The 15,115-nt window shown below is 45.6% G+C and overlaps 1 protein-coding gene across 1 annotated transcript in view; it reads right to left on the bottom strand.

The window, feature by feature from the left end:
• The window catches only part of LOC138467292 (ADP-ribose glycohydrolase MACROD2-like), a 1,886,603-nt gene that overhangs the window by 1,719,092 nt on the left and 152,396 nt on the right, over window positions 1-15,115 (bottom strand). Inside the window, exon 3 of the mRNA XM_069607287.1 lies at window positions 14,735-14,767. Coding sequence (XP_069463388.1) covers window positions 14,735-14,767 — 33 coding nt within the window. The remainder of the gene's footprint in view (window positions 1-14,734; window positions 14,768-15,115) is intronic.

Here is a 15,115-nt window from a genome sequence, read left to right as displayed (position 1 = left end):
GTCTTTGTGTTTCTCCAAACAGACATAGTGGCTTCCCTCTATGATAGACCTTACCTCTTCAAGGAAAGAAAGACAACCAAGAAGAAGAAGAAAGGAAAGAAGGACAGGGAGGTAGGTTCTCTTTCCACCAGCCAGGAAAGATTAGGTGAGGAAAAAGGAAATCATTCGGTCTCTGGAGACAGTCTTGACAAAGACTTACCACCCCAGATACAATGAGAGGGTGTTCCTATCAAATGGACCAATTCCTTAATATTGGAGGTGCCCTGGACTACATACAGTTTCCATTGGTGCCACCCCATATGAGAAAGCAAGTCTACAGGAACTGTAAACAGCAACACAACCTCAATGTATTGAGCGCATGTTGTATCTGTATCATGTTCACCTGCTCACAGCATGGGGCCTTAACGGCTGGACCTGTGTGCTGAATGAGGCAATTATGATGTTTGGGAATGTGGCAATTTCGTACAAACATCCTTTGTTGGAATTTGTAGGTTCTGTGGTACTTGGGGGTGTTGATGGAGGGTGTCAAATAACTTTAAAACAGTGTGCTAAAATGGGGTCGCAACATGCAATACAACATGTCAAGGGAGTGCTGGAACGTGCCTGTAGTACAGATGTGTAGGACAGACACCATCTTGTGTAGAGGGAGTTTTGCTGTGTTTACATGCTATGAACACGGGTAGTATAGCTCAGTGGCAACATGCTCGTACGACGCAGAGCAACACAGGTTCGAATCCCGGGTCCGCGCTTAGAAACCTCTTCATATGAATAACCAATTATACATTAATATAAATGATTACATGGGTCTGAATGTTTGGGTTTAACCTTAATGCATGATGCTGTATTTGCCTAAGCACTACTAGGTGAGTTACAGGTGTCCTCAACCTGCCCATGTGGATGTTACGACCATGGAAATGGGTTTCCTAATACTCGAACATTGTCATGCAATGAGGCATATAATAATAATAATAATTACTTTATTGTGATGTAATCCAAAATTTTGACTTTACACAAACAATCATAAAATCTGACATAAAAACATACATAAGAAGCTTCATTGTGTGGTAAGTATGGGCAAAATAGGCAAGATACAGACCACATAGGCAAAATTCAGACCACATGTTACTATGATATGCAACAGCAACATCACTACCAGTTACAAAATTACAAAAGCCTACCTGCTAAAGTGGTGCATATTGGATACCACCTGTGATAGGTTTATCTGAAATTCTGATGGACCTACGCGGGCCTTAAGTGATTACTTCGGGAGGTAAAAGAGACTTGATAGGGGTCGACATCCTAAACAGAGCGATCTGAAGTGCCATAGATTCAGAGTTCAAACATAGGTCCCAGAACGGCTCCCCAGTTATTGCCTCATATCGGTGGACCAATTTCCCAAACAGACACATACGCATCGGGCCTAATTTAGGGCATAGCGTAAAAACATGGCTGGTTGATTCCAAGAATCCTTCGCACCACAGATTCGACAGGTCCTGTTCAAAACCATTGAAGAATGTAACATGATAGTTTTGAATCCTAAATTCTTTTTAATCCCTTTTCTTGATAGGCATGTTACAATAGTTATAGAAACAAATCTGAACATTCCTCCACCCAACACACCCCATCTCCCACTAAATCAACCTCAAAACACAACTCTCTTTTAAATCCAGCCCTCCCACTGAATCAATCCCAGCCGCGATGACCACTGAAGAGGTCTCCTGTGTAAAGATTCCTTTGTATGCATGGCTGATGTTGATGGGATTGCTTTCTTGGTGGATGCCACCCTTAGGTGGATAAGGGACAGCTCCACCCACTCCTGTATGGCAGACAACATCAGCAATCTGTTTGATGATGCTTTCCTCATGCTGCGATTTTCAAGCATCATCATATTGTCCACCACACCTTTTGAGGGTCAGAGACGGCTTTATGGTGGCCCATGATGTACTCTTTTATGTCCAGGACTGTTAACTGCCTTGTGACAAGTTCCTCTTGGTGATCCTTCCTTGCCTCAGATTCCCTAAGGTGCATGAGAATCGTGTCACGCAGGGACGTCATTTCACCAAAATGCCAGGGGTAGCGGAAATGACATCACACGACCCTTGACCCCCTGATGACATCACAGGAAGTGATGACATTTGACCCCACCCCGAAATGATATCGCGACAACCTTTTTACCATTGACAAAACAGTAAGTGGCATCACATAGCATTGTACACTACGAAAAATATGGTTACGATTTCACTATAATGTGATGTACATTTCTTACAAGAATGGATAGCCATATGTATCGTTAAGATCAGTGTGTATAGGCCCATATTACCAAATTACTGTGAATGCAAGCAGACGCCCATGACCAAATGGTGATGATGTGTACAGCACTTGGGTTTAAGCACTTTATATAGAAAAAATATAGACCCAATATCACCCAACCTGTGTCGGTACTCATTTATTGACCTCAGAAGGATGAAAGGCTGAGTTGAGGCGTTTAACAACAGACTAAATCAGTGACTCACCCCCTGAAGTGTGCCTGAAATAAACATTTAATGAGTCTAGCAATTATTGTATAGAATTCCAGAAAGACAAATTATTTGGTATTCCTATTCTTTCTTATTTAGGGTCACTGCTGAAAGTGTTAGACTTGTGGCTTCTTGTTTTTCTTCTTTTTTTTTTTTTTTAAGGCTCCTGAACAAGAAAGTCAGACACTCTAGAACCAAAAAGCCACATGGTGCTGGCCACAGCGCAGGAGCTTGCAAAAAAAAAGTTTTTTGGGGGGGTTTTATTTTGGAGGTTGCAAGGGAGACCACAGAGGTCGCAAGGAAGACCTCGGAGGTCGCAGTTGCGACCTCTGGTGACCCCTAAATGATGTCCCTGGTGTCACGTTTTGCCTCATTTGCATCATCAAGGCTTGTGACCTAGGCCCTTCTGATGGCCCAATAGGCTCAAACGGGATCTCTAGCCTGTCTTGGGTATTGTAAAAAATGTTGCCCTCATTTGTGCGCCCCAGTGCTCACTGCGACTTTGGAGGCGCACAAAACGAGAGCAACATTTACTGCGCCCAAGCAGAGCAGGGGTTGCGGGGGTGTCCCCTGCTCTAGTGGGTCGGGGTTGCAGGGGTGTCCCCCGCTTGCCATTTCAGAAAGCAGAGACACGTAAGAAAAAGAAAAAGAAAAGCACCCTGCGGCGTCAGCTCCAACCCATGTTAGTGGGAGGAGCTGCCGCAGCAGAGATCGCACCTCTGCGTGTGCCGCCCTAAAGGTAAGTGGTGTCGGGGAGTTGGGAGGGATAATGCAGGCCGATTAAAGGGGGCACAGTGATCGATATGATCACTGCGCTGAGCCGTAACTGGCGTCAGTATTTTCGGCCGTCGCAATTACAGGCGGCGCAGTGATCACATAGATCACCTGCCCTGTGTGATGAATCCAGAAAATTCACCCCTGCACCACCAATACCCTCCCCAGGGGACAGGGAAAGCAGTATCCCACTGGGAGTGACGCCCCTCTGGGGACATGGAATGCCAAAGTAAGGATTCCATCCCACCTGCCTTTACTTCTAAATTCTCATAGTTTGTTGGCTACAATGCCCCTATAAAGTGAATAGTTTGGTTTCTGACCAGTATTTGTTACTGCCTTACTGTTCTCCCTAACACATCCTCGATTCCACATCCAACCGGAGACTCAGTGACCTGCTCCTCACTGTATCCTCCACATTGCCTGTAGATCCCTTGCTGCCAATTGCCTGCCCTCACTTGTTGTTGACTCCGCAATCCTGTTTTTTCTGCTCCCCTCACTGTGTTCTTCCCCTATGATTGTAAAGTTTGCCGTTGCTTCCCAAAGCTAGGTCTGCACTCAATAAATACCATAATAACAATATTAATTAAATCTTCCCTTTCCTTCCAGGCAGGAACCCACATACACCAGGATGCCAGCATCACAGGAGAGAAGCATCCGGAGAGCGAGAAACACAGGCCTGTGGGTCCATGCAGGCGAGTGAGCCCCTCCCTCAAAGGAAGGAGCAGAAAGGAACCGTATCATTAGGGTGGTGGGCAGAGAGTGTAGAAAGCCTGCATAATTCTGCCACTTGGTGCGGGGTGAAGATCCCAGAAAGACTGGGAATTCTGAGGCAGAAGGAAGTGAAGCCAAGCCAGGAGCAGCATGGAGACATACTGCTGAAGAGACATCCAGAGCCTGCACATGGGAAAAGTGGGACGCTGCTTAGAGAAGCAGGACCGTGCAGACCAGGACCCGGTCTGAGACGTGAAATCATGCTGGTCAGAAACACCAAAGCCCCGGACGGAGCCTGCTACTGGAAAAGAGATGCACAACCTCGTACCCACCCAGGTACAGGGTGATGAGGCCAGAGCAAAGCCCACACTGAGCTAACAAGTGGCCTATGCCACGAGTCGGTAAATGGGCTGAGCAGGCCATGAGCCCACACAGGCCTGTGAGATGAAATTTTCCAGGAAGCACAGAAGAAACAGAGAAAAGTAAGACTGAGCAAGCCACAGGCCCATGTAGGGCTTAGAGATCAAATAGCCCATTAAGGGGAAAACACATTGAAATATAAAGGCTGAGAAAGCCATTAGCCCAAGCCGGGCTGGGTACCCAAGTACCCCAGAATGGGGTGAGAGAAGCAAGCTACCAAACAGGGCTGAACCGGCCTTTAGCCCTTGTTGGGCTGAGAGTAGGAGTACCTCAGGAGGAGGTGAGCGAAGTGACTACCATAGTCAGGCTAAATAGACAGACCCGTAGACGACCGGGGACTGAGAAACCAGTCACCCCACAAGGGTGTGAGTGAAACATAAACTAACCAGGGCTGACCAAGCAGGTAGCCTTCTCGAGGCTAAGATGGTGAACCATTCAGGAAGAACAAAGAGTGAACTTTGTTGCTATTGTGAATACCGAACTATCAACCTCTGAAGGAGATTTCCGAGGAGAAGGGATAAAGCAAAGACTGGTTGGACTATCTGACAAGGAACCTGTTGCAACCAAGAAGGATATCCAAGAGACATTTTTGTTTTGGAGTTTTGATACTGAGCCAAGAACTGAAAGATATCCCGAGAACTCTTAGGTGGGGGTCAGAAAACCAGCCACCACTAACTTATCAGAAGGGGAAGTAACCCTGCCCTAAGCTCAAGCTTAGATTCTCTTTGCTTTCTTTTTTTAAAATTGTAGGACGGATAGCAGGTTAGAATAGATTTGGACATAGGAGCCTGTTTACTTGTGAAATGAGACAAGTACCCGTTTGTTATTTTCTAGAGAATGGACCCTTCATAAAAACAGGAATAGATGAGGCTTTAATTTTTTTCAAATAAAGTAAATTGTTGAGCCATGTCCTCTGGTCTGTCTCCTATGTCTGATTTACCACACCTGATAAAGCCACTTGATGTTGACCATTATCATATCTGTGTTATTGGGATGTTATGTTATGTTAAAGGTTCTTATACCACACACTGTTGCCACCTGCATTGTTTCTTGATGCTCTCTGGTGATGTGAGTCATCTTAAGTAGCAGCAGTAGATGCCTCCTGGATGCCAGTTTCCTTGTCTGTCCTTCCTCCATAATGTCAAGTTGCATCAATTCCCTTGATGTGATGTGCCACAGTGTTTCCTCTGAGACTTCCACTGGGGCAGGTCAGGTGTGCACAGATTGTATATCTGTAAGGAGCTGAGAAAGCTAACCAGGAGTCGTGCTCTTCTCCTCCTTCCCTTTCCCAACACTCCTCACATAGAAGTGTTTTTAGTGGTGGACTTATTCGTGGAAGGAGAGTGTGGAGTTATAAGCATGGTGCTACTCAGGTACAGATGGCTGATGTCTCCCCACTGGCTGAAGGTGTTTAGGTGGTAGTTGTTTCCTCCTGATTGCTGGACGTCTCTGTTGGGAATAGAAGCAACATGTGGTCGGTCCCAATTACACTAAAGAGTTAAACAGGTGCATACAGTGCATTGATGTACATGGCTGTCAGTACCAAGCTGCTTATACATCCATCTGCATGTCTCTGCAAGGTTTACATGTGGTAATGGCACCACTCATCTCTGGCATTTGCCATCATGACATACAGCGCATCCTCATGGCAGTGCGTGGAAATGGCAGATATTGTAGATGACTGGTTCATGTGCGTCACAGAAAGTCTTCGTAGAGACATAGGATGCTATTGTTGCGGTACATAACTGATACATTACTTCCATGTGGGTGACTTATTGGCTACTTATGGAACTCTGCACTTCCAACAATACTGTGCTGCCTTGCTCAAAGTTGGCATTTTCTGTACAGCTGCACGTGGGTTCGACAGTACATACACCAGACTTCAACTAAGTATCCATTAAATTAGTGTTAGGACAATTTGAATCATTTAATACTTACAAATGGCAATCTCAAGAGCAGCCTGCCCTCATCATCTGCGCCCATCACACCAACAATACCAATCACACTTGAAGACTTCATCTCCCATGGGTGCATGAAAAGGTCAGGAACCGGGCTTCTACTGTAGACATATATTCTGGTCTGTGCTCAGACAGGACAGCACAGACCAATCACTTGAGGTCATCCCACCTCTATTTACAGTCCTTGGTGGTTCTGAGATGGGTGAACAGATCACCTTGTCCTGCACCCAGACACAGAGCTAGGTACACTTAATTGGGGAAGTTTTGGCCGTCAGGTGGCCACCAGTCTGGGGACCTCCTTGGTGATTTCCTTTCATATGTGTCCATCCCAGCCTTTGCCACCTGCTGTATTCCTGGAATCCTGTTCTGTACTCATTTTTAATGGATGGCGCTCTGATGCTATGATTCAAGCTGGATTGAGTGCAGTTATCACCGTGCAGTGTTTTGCTCTATACATGTGGTATGTCTACATCCAGTAATGGTATTTCTGCATTCTACTACTTATTTCCACAATTATTGCATGTGGTATCCTGATTGTATCACTCCCAGTAATCATTACAGCCGCGTGCATTGCAGTAGATGATAAAACGTGGGGTGTGTATTTGGAATGCCCTTCCAACACACAGAACATCTAGATGATTTACTGGGAAACTTACAATGAGGCCCTAGGCCTTGCAGGGTTAAAATCAATTTGGTGCACAGAAAAAATGCATTCAATGAAATGACTGGAATGACAAAGTAAATCAACCATCCCAAAACAGATGTATGGTATAGAAAGGTAACAATAATCCTTATTTTGTACTATTGCTGTGCATGGTCTCGTTACAGGACTGTGTGATGGGTCCGCGCTTCTGAGGGCAAGCTCTTGTCACAGGGCACATCAAGAAGTACCTTCTGGGGAGCGCCAGGGCCCCAGTGGCCATAAAACACCTTCTAAATGGAGGCCCATAGGTATAAAACAGATGAAAGGTCCCAGTAGTCGAGTCAGTCTCTTAGCATAGGAAAGAGACATGCTCACTTTAAATGGATATAGAGAAAGGATATCAGCAACCCAGATAATGGTTTGTTACTTTTCTTTTCCCAGCACCTCTGCCGTGGAGAAATGATATGAAAGCTTGTGCAACCCACGGAAATACACTGTATACATTTCTCTCTCTGACGAAGAAAAGAAACCAACCACACTCTGACTGTCAGAAGCAGCAGCTCGCTTAGTGTGCAGTGTGGCTTGGCGGGTTGTAATCACGTCTATTGGGCATTTCCTCTAGTCTGGTGGAGCTTCGCACTGAGCTCGAGAGGTGTCGTGACCGATTGTTCAGAGCTGGTGAGCCAGGTGTGCATGAGTCCCGGCCGTGAGTCCTGGTTGTCGGGTTTGGCTTTAGCGTACACTGTATAGAGGAAGTTTCCCTTATGAGCCAGCACAGTGTTTAAGGTATCCTGCGTATGCAGGCAGGCAGCGCAGGGTGAAATGTTGTCACTGTTGAGCAGGCGCCCGTCTTGCCTGGGTCTTTGCAGGGGGGGCATGCTTATTGATTGTTTTTTTATTAGGGCAGTTCATAGCATGTTTTTGAGTTATGCCATGAGTCATGGCATTCCGGAGGGAGCTTCGGTAGCATTTTACTGAGCACTTTCTCCAGCTACGTGCTCAGTGAGTGCTCCGACGGGCTCCGGGCCTGTTATTTCAATGCCTGTTATCTCCATGCGGGTTATCTCCCTGCCCTATCTGTATTCTGCCTCGTTTAATTTTTTTTGGCCTCCTAAAAACCATTTTCTTTAGTGGCATGCCAGTCACGAGGCTTCAAACAATGCAAACAGTGTCTTGCAGGGATAAGGGTACAGACCTCTTCCTTGAACTTTTTACTTTTTCTAGCCCCGGGTCAGGGCCCATCAGCAACCAGTCTGATGCCGTGGGCAGGGTGGAACCTTCCCTACAATCACCACCCCCGGCTCTACACAGGACTGGTAGCCGTTTATCAGAAGTTTTAGCACTAAGTGTTAAAAGGAGACAAAAGCTCCAGAAGGAACATTCTTGCTCACTAATCTCCTGCTTATTAATAGCGATTTCAAGAGTGATGCCAGTGCTACTTGTTCCTTCTCACCCACATCTATGCAATTACAGTTAAAGATGCCTGATCTTCACGTTGCCCATAGAGAGGAAAATGAAGCATTATTAGAGGCCGAGGAACTAGACAAATTATAAGGCCATATGCCTATGGGCGCCCAGATCCTGTCACCTCAGCCACTAAAAAAAGGGGAGCAATCTGGAGAGGAGACTGTAGAAAGTGCTGAGAGGGGGTTGGGCGACCCTAAGGCACCAGAAAACGGATTGCTTCTTAAGGAATACATGCTGCAGAACCTTGCGGCATGCTTAAACTTTGAGGAATTTCAGCCTTGGGTGGTTTCTGTTGGTCCAAAAAGGTTTTCGTCACATCTGTCAAATTCGCAGAAACCTAGACACACAGAACTTAAAGGAATGGATAAGTCCTCCCAAACCCACCTCTTTCAGAATGGGTTTCATCAGGGCTGCCAAACAGACCTTTTTGAGTCGCCCAATAAAGGTTCATCCTTGCAGGCGAAGATAGCCTCCCCTGCTCTTTGACCAGGGGTTGCAGTTCCATCAGAGGGTATTCTGCCTCCCATTAAGCCTGTTACATTATCCGCTCCACTACTTCCCAAGGACATTAGACAAAAGAAATCAACAATGGCTAAAATTATGGACGCTAGTTTAAGGAGCTTTGTTTTGGATTCCAGAAATATCATCATTACTAATGTTGACAAGCCTAGACAATATGAATCAAGGGAGGCACTTAAGAACGAAATCCTAGCCTGGCTTACCCAAAAGGTGGGTCCTAATTGTGTTAGAACTCAGGACCTGAAAGTCCTCTGTAGATTACATATTAATAATCGGTTCTCCGTTGACAACACTGACTGTATTGTGATTGGATGTGGTTTCAGTAGCTGGTCCTTGTTTTTGAATAGAATCACAAAACTGCAAGACTTGGCCTCGCCAACCAAGTTAAGAATTGTTTTGAACTGATCTGTTTACTCCTGTATGTTCTCATTTAACAGTTTCCGTTTTTATTTATCTCTCTGATCATGTTTAACCTGCATATGTGTTTTATATTTTGTGCTCTGTATTCGGGCTATTGATTCTGTATTTGGGCTATTGATTCTGTATTTCTTTGTTTGTTGGCGCCCTCATGCCTCAGGGTCAATGGTGTGCGGTATAAATCAAATCAAATCAAATCAAAGTTAAAATATGTCGAGTATTGTACTTCTGCTCCAGAAAGCTTTGCGAGATATAAGAAGTTGCAATTTCTTCATGTAAGACACCGGGCATAAGAAACAAAAGTAACAATCATGTTACTTTTTTTTACTTTATAAGAAAAACACTTGATGAATGCAGAGCGGCACATAGTGTGGTGAAGGCAGCCTCAGGAGAGATCCCAGGGCAATGGACTGAAAGCACACATGCAGGCCAAGTAAAATCAAAAAAAGCAGCTGACACTTATTTAGCATTAGGACTGCCTCCAGAGAGACCATCTGACCAGAAGCACATGGCTCAGTCGGAGAAAGGAACACCACAAAGCCTATGTGGGCTATTTTCCTGAATCCCAACATAAGACAAGGATTGTCAGCCTCTGGCAGAACAACCTACAGGAAGTTTGGGATGCCAAAGAGACCCCAAGGAGGGTGACTATGTCTGACGAGGGAGTCAGTCCTGGGTGAGTTGGTCAGAGGGGAGCTGTAGACCCTGGGAGGCTCAGATCAGGGAGGGTCCCCAAGAAGAAAGAAGCACAATAGAGAAGTACTGCAGGGAGGACGAATTGGTGAAAGGCAACATTGGAGAAGCTTTGGAGAGTAAAGAAGGAGTTGGTTTCATTGAGCAAAATAGTCCTTTTAATGCCTTACCCACGAGCCAGTGGAGATGTTGTGGATCCTCCACAATGCCTACTGGCTTTACCACCACTAGGTGGTACAGACTGGAGAGCCTGATCAGAGGAATGAGGATAAGTATCAGCCAGGTAATCCACTCATGTGTTAGTATGGTTTGGCACCATTTGTCTGCTTCGCTCCTCCCCTAAATAAGAAGTGGACACTCCTAAATATTTCACCCTGCCACTCTCCTTGCTCATTACCAACCCAACACAATCAGCTCAGGTTTCCCTTTGTTACCTGGAGCCACAGCTGGGCTGGGGCTGACCTGCTACCGAAGGTGTGTATGGCTGTCAACGTCCCAGATGAAGGTGGTATCTGCATTCTCAGTTGCCTCACTGAGACTGATCGTCAAGTCTTGGATCTCTTTGTTTCTTCACAGAACTAATTACATTGCTTGTCTTGGGCAATGTGTTTGCATTCTAAGTTCTAATCTTTCTCCTTTTCCAGGAATCCGTAGGACGATGGCTAAGTGGCTGAATCCAGGATGCAAATCCATTATTGAGGTAAGTTGTTCCCATTAAATGGCTCAATGTCACTTAGTCCTCTTGTAAGCTAATTTCTGTTACTCTCCTACTTGTCAGTAAGGTGGGTGCTGGAGCTAAAGAAAAAGTAAGCACGGACGATGGAACTCAAGAAAACTACTCGTGTGTGGCAGCATTTCCAGGTAAGTAACCAGAGTTCTCATACTGTCGAGTGATGCTTTGCTGCTGGGTGAGGCTTAAATAGGCTCCCACAGAAAATGGTGCCCAAGATCCCATGGTAACTTGTGAATTCGTGGGTGTAACACTTTGGACCAGGTATGATCACTCCATATGATCAATATGCTTCAAGGGTCTTTAATTGTAGTGCAATCAAATCAGGATAGCCACAATGTACTCCAACTAGTTCCATCGTTCCTAGCCGAGCTCTTCTTGCTGGGTGTTTCTGCTCCCAGGCCTCTTTCCGTCAATAGGCTCAGACGTACTCCACCAGCTCTGCATCCTCACTTTCTTCCTGCAGTAACAAAAATCACACACCCCACCATTTAAATTGCCCTCCTTTTTATACCCCCACGATCTGTCTGATAGGAATGTCTGTATTCCGCTCCTCCTCTTCACCCTTCCCTGCCATGTGATATGATATGATCTGATATTTTATTTGTATCGCGCTCATACACAAGTGCATCAGAGTGCAACGATGCAAGGGAGGGGAACAAGGGAGGACAAAACAACAATCTTACAAGGCCCAGTGACATTGTGAATGTGCAAGTGCAAGGGGTAGTGGGGGAAGTGCAAAGGAGAGGGGAAGAATGGAAATTGCAGAGCAAGGGATAAAACAACATCTGGTAGCGTAGCCAGCAAGGTGCAAGTGCAGGTTAAAGCGCAGACAAGGGGTGTCTGATAAGTGCAGGTAAGGGCACTGTAGGGTTACAGATACAGACCCAAGTGCAAGGGTTGACAGGAGGCAGTGCTGTTGTGTGGCTGGATGGTCAGGGACCAATGCTCGAAAAAAAAACAGAGGGTGCCCAGGTGCCCGGTGCAGAAACAGACATATCAGCAGGGGAGAGGAAGAGCGAAGGCAGAAGCAAAGAGGAAGGTCTTGAGGTTCTTCCGGAAACCGAAGGTGGTTCTCCTCAAGTTTCAGAGAGGCAGGGAGGCTGTTCCAGAGGGAGGCCAATGGTAAGGCGTCCTTTCCTTCCTCTCCTGCATGCCCCACCCCCAATGGTTCAGCATGTCCTGGTCACCATGATGTTGGATGTTGTCTGGGATCTCCCGCTTCTCACATGTCTGGAGGTCGTCCACTCCCCTGGGACTCATCCTGTTCCATTGACAGCCCCCTGGAAGCCTCCAAGTAGCTTTTTCCCGGTAAGTGTTTGCCATGGCAAGGAGTGTGGGGAACATACAGACACATGTACCCTGTCTCTCTCCCGCACCCTGGAGGCCAGAGACACACTTCTCACGTACACCCTTCCTGCAGGCTCATTGCTAACAGGAGAAAGGGCCGCCGCCGTTGCGATACGCAGTGTCTCCCGGCAAGTCAGCTTGCTCACCCACTAAGTCCTCACAATCGAGCACACAGTTTTCCTGAGGTTGTCCTTCTATTTTAATGACTTGCTTGCCTCGTGTGAGGGCTCCATTCCCTGCCTGTGCCCCCAACCCCCACTAATCTATGCCAAAGCCGGCTCAATGGGACAGGAAAGGGTGGTGTTGTGTAAGCTGTCTCCCCCATAAGGAAGGAGAGTTCTGATGTTCCAGGATGGAAAGTAAGGGAAGGAGCCATTCATGACAGTCAATAAAGAAGGGCTCCTTCTGGGAAGTAAACAAATCAATGACCAATAGTATTCCAAGCCTGCAGAAAATGTTGATTGGAAAGAGAGGAAGAAGAGTACCTGCTTAGTGAGGGAACCACAGGGTACCATCGGGGAAGTAGAAGGAAATGTAGAACTTCACAAGTTTTGGAAGAGAGGAAGAGTTTAATTGGGAAGAATGCAAGAAGGGTACAAAACCGGAGAGGGACTCTAGAGGTACCACATTGAAGAAGGAAGAGGGAGCTGCGAACTGGTAAACAAGAGGAAGAAAGAATTAAGTGAGCAGGCTTACACCGAACAGAGAGAATAGTAGCATGACAAGAAAGGAATACAGAGGTGAGTTGGAGGAGACCACAGAAAGGAAAAAAGGGAGAGAGAGACGAGAGAGACCAATTAGAGGTAGAGTTTTTGTGGTACGAGAAGAGAGAGAGATCCCATGGAAAGAAAAGTAATCAATGTCCAAGAGGGTCCGGTTGTGTATCCCGAGAAATCCAAATATCATGAAGGTAAGGGATATTGTGGGGAGACTGAGGAGGAAGCATTAATTCTTGAAAAGGGGGATAGCCCATAAATTCAGGGAACAGGTGAGAAGATAAGAGACAAGAACAGGGCATGTCCAAGGAGCAGCTGGGTCCAGGAAAGAGTGCAGCAGTGGAAGGAAATATGAGACAGTGACACGACTAAGGGAACAAAAAGGAGAGATTAGGAAGAGGAAAGAGAAGAAAGGCAGGCCTGGGAAGCAACATAGGGGATGGAGTGTTGGGAACAGGGTCCACTTTTCCATTAAGCCCTATCAGGGCAGCTAGATCTGCTGACAAGCGAAACGCTAAACGAAGACAGGGAAAGAGACCTAGATGGCAGATCCCTGACTGACCACCAAATCACCTGTCTCTTAGTATTTAGTTTGGAAAGTATCCTGACATTGTATGTTCTCCTGCACAGTTGTAAATAAACATATCTTTTTTCCAGTCTCTATTTCTGGTAGCAAAGGTGACGAGGTTGCAAGTCCACAATCAACATGGTGGGACAGCATCCCCACTGACAAATTTTGGAAGAAATTAAAACCTCATAGACTAATGTCGAGGGGTGAGCAACATTTTTGCCCGCAAAGTGAAAAGTGCAGACTCTGCACTGCAATCTGCTTCTGCCCAATCCGGGAAATCAGCATCACGGTTCTGCCCCCACTGAAATTTCACCAGGTTTTGTGCGATTTCGTACACAGCGTGGTGTTTCACTCCCACGTTAGCTATGTGTAGCACACTGAGAAGCTTTGCACAGTTCTTTTTTTTTATTTGTGTTAGTTTCGTGCAGCAACACAAGAAACCTTTCTGCAGGTTTTTCTGAACCATGCCAGTTCTGCGCAGTGCCACGAGAAACATCGCAGGGTTTTTAGATTTGTGATAAACTCACAAAGCAACATGAGGTACAATGTGTGGGGCTTTTTTCCATCCCTGCTATGTTTGTGACACAAGAAACTTTGTGCATGTCTTTTTCCGATCTTTTACATGTCTTTTTGTCTATTTTTATTAGTTGCGTGCAGTGGCAAGAGAACCTTTGTGTGGGTCCTTATCAGTCCGTGGTAGTTTCATGTAGCGGCACGAGAAACTTTGCACAGGCTTATTTTAGATCCATACTAATTTTGCTTTGCACAGCTTTTTGTTTCATGCTTTGTACATTTGCACAGTGGCACGAGAAATGTGTCGTTTTGTTCGATATGTGCTAGGTTGGTGCAGCAGCATGAGAAAGATTGTGCAGATTTCTTTTGGATTCGTACTAGGTTCACATAGTGGCACAAGAAGCTTTGTGCCACTTTTTTCGATTTGTGCTAGGTTTACTTAGAACTTTGCGCGGCTTATTTCTGTTTGCAAGATGGAATGAGAAACTTCATGTCGCTCTTTTCGATATGCAGGGGTGGAGGAATGGTGGATTGCAGTGAAATGGGTCAAAATCTTACAGATTTCGCTTCTGCGGCTGGTCGGCCAGCCCTACTAATGTCTACACTTCTAGTAAATTATTATGTTTAATTCTAAACGTAGACTATTGGACTAAGATAAACTATATGATTACATGGCAGCACCAGTGAGCCTCAAGGATGACATTATGAATTTTCAATAAAAGAATATATGACAGACCTGTTTCTTCACTTGCGTCTTCATCATCGTCATCTGTTGAATAAAGGGACATGAACCAAGGTTAATTAAGGCAAGTGGTAGAAGTACATAGTGAAAAGAACATGGTACAATATACATTTCAATATTCCTTTTAATAGGATTTGCAGTGCATCAAACATGAAAACAAAGCTGCAATGGTAATTTTTCAGGCAGCACAAGTCGACCCCTGAAAACATAGTGATTGTGATAAATGTTCTCAATAGAAACCCTTGACAAGTGACACATTACTTCAAGTGAAATGTACAATCTGCTAGCAGCTTCATTAAATCCAATGACAATGTGCCACATATAGTCTTGTTTTAATGCCATTATGCACGTGTGCCTTATTTCCCCCTTTCTATT

Source organism: Ambystoma mexicanum, chromosome 4q (genome assembly GCF_040938575.1).
Source record: "Ambystoma mexicanum isolate Mex_15411 chromosome 4q, UKY_AmexF1_1, whole genome shotgun sequence".
NCBI classification, from domain to species: domain Eukaryota; kingdom Metazoa; phylum Chordata; class Amphibia; order Caudata; family Ambystomatidae; genus Ambystoma; species Ambystoma mexicanum.
The sequence above is the reverse complement of the archived record's forward strand: the minus strand, read 5'-3'. Positions and strand labels throughout refer to the sequence as shown.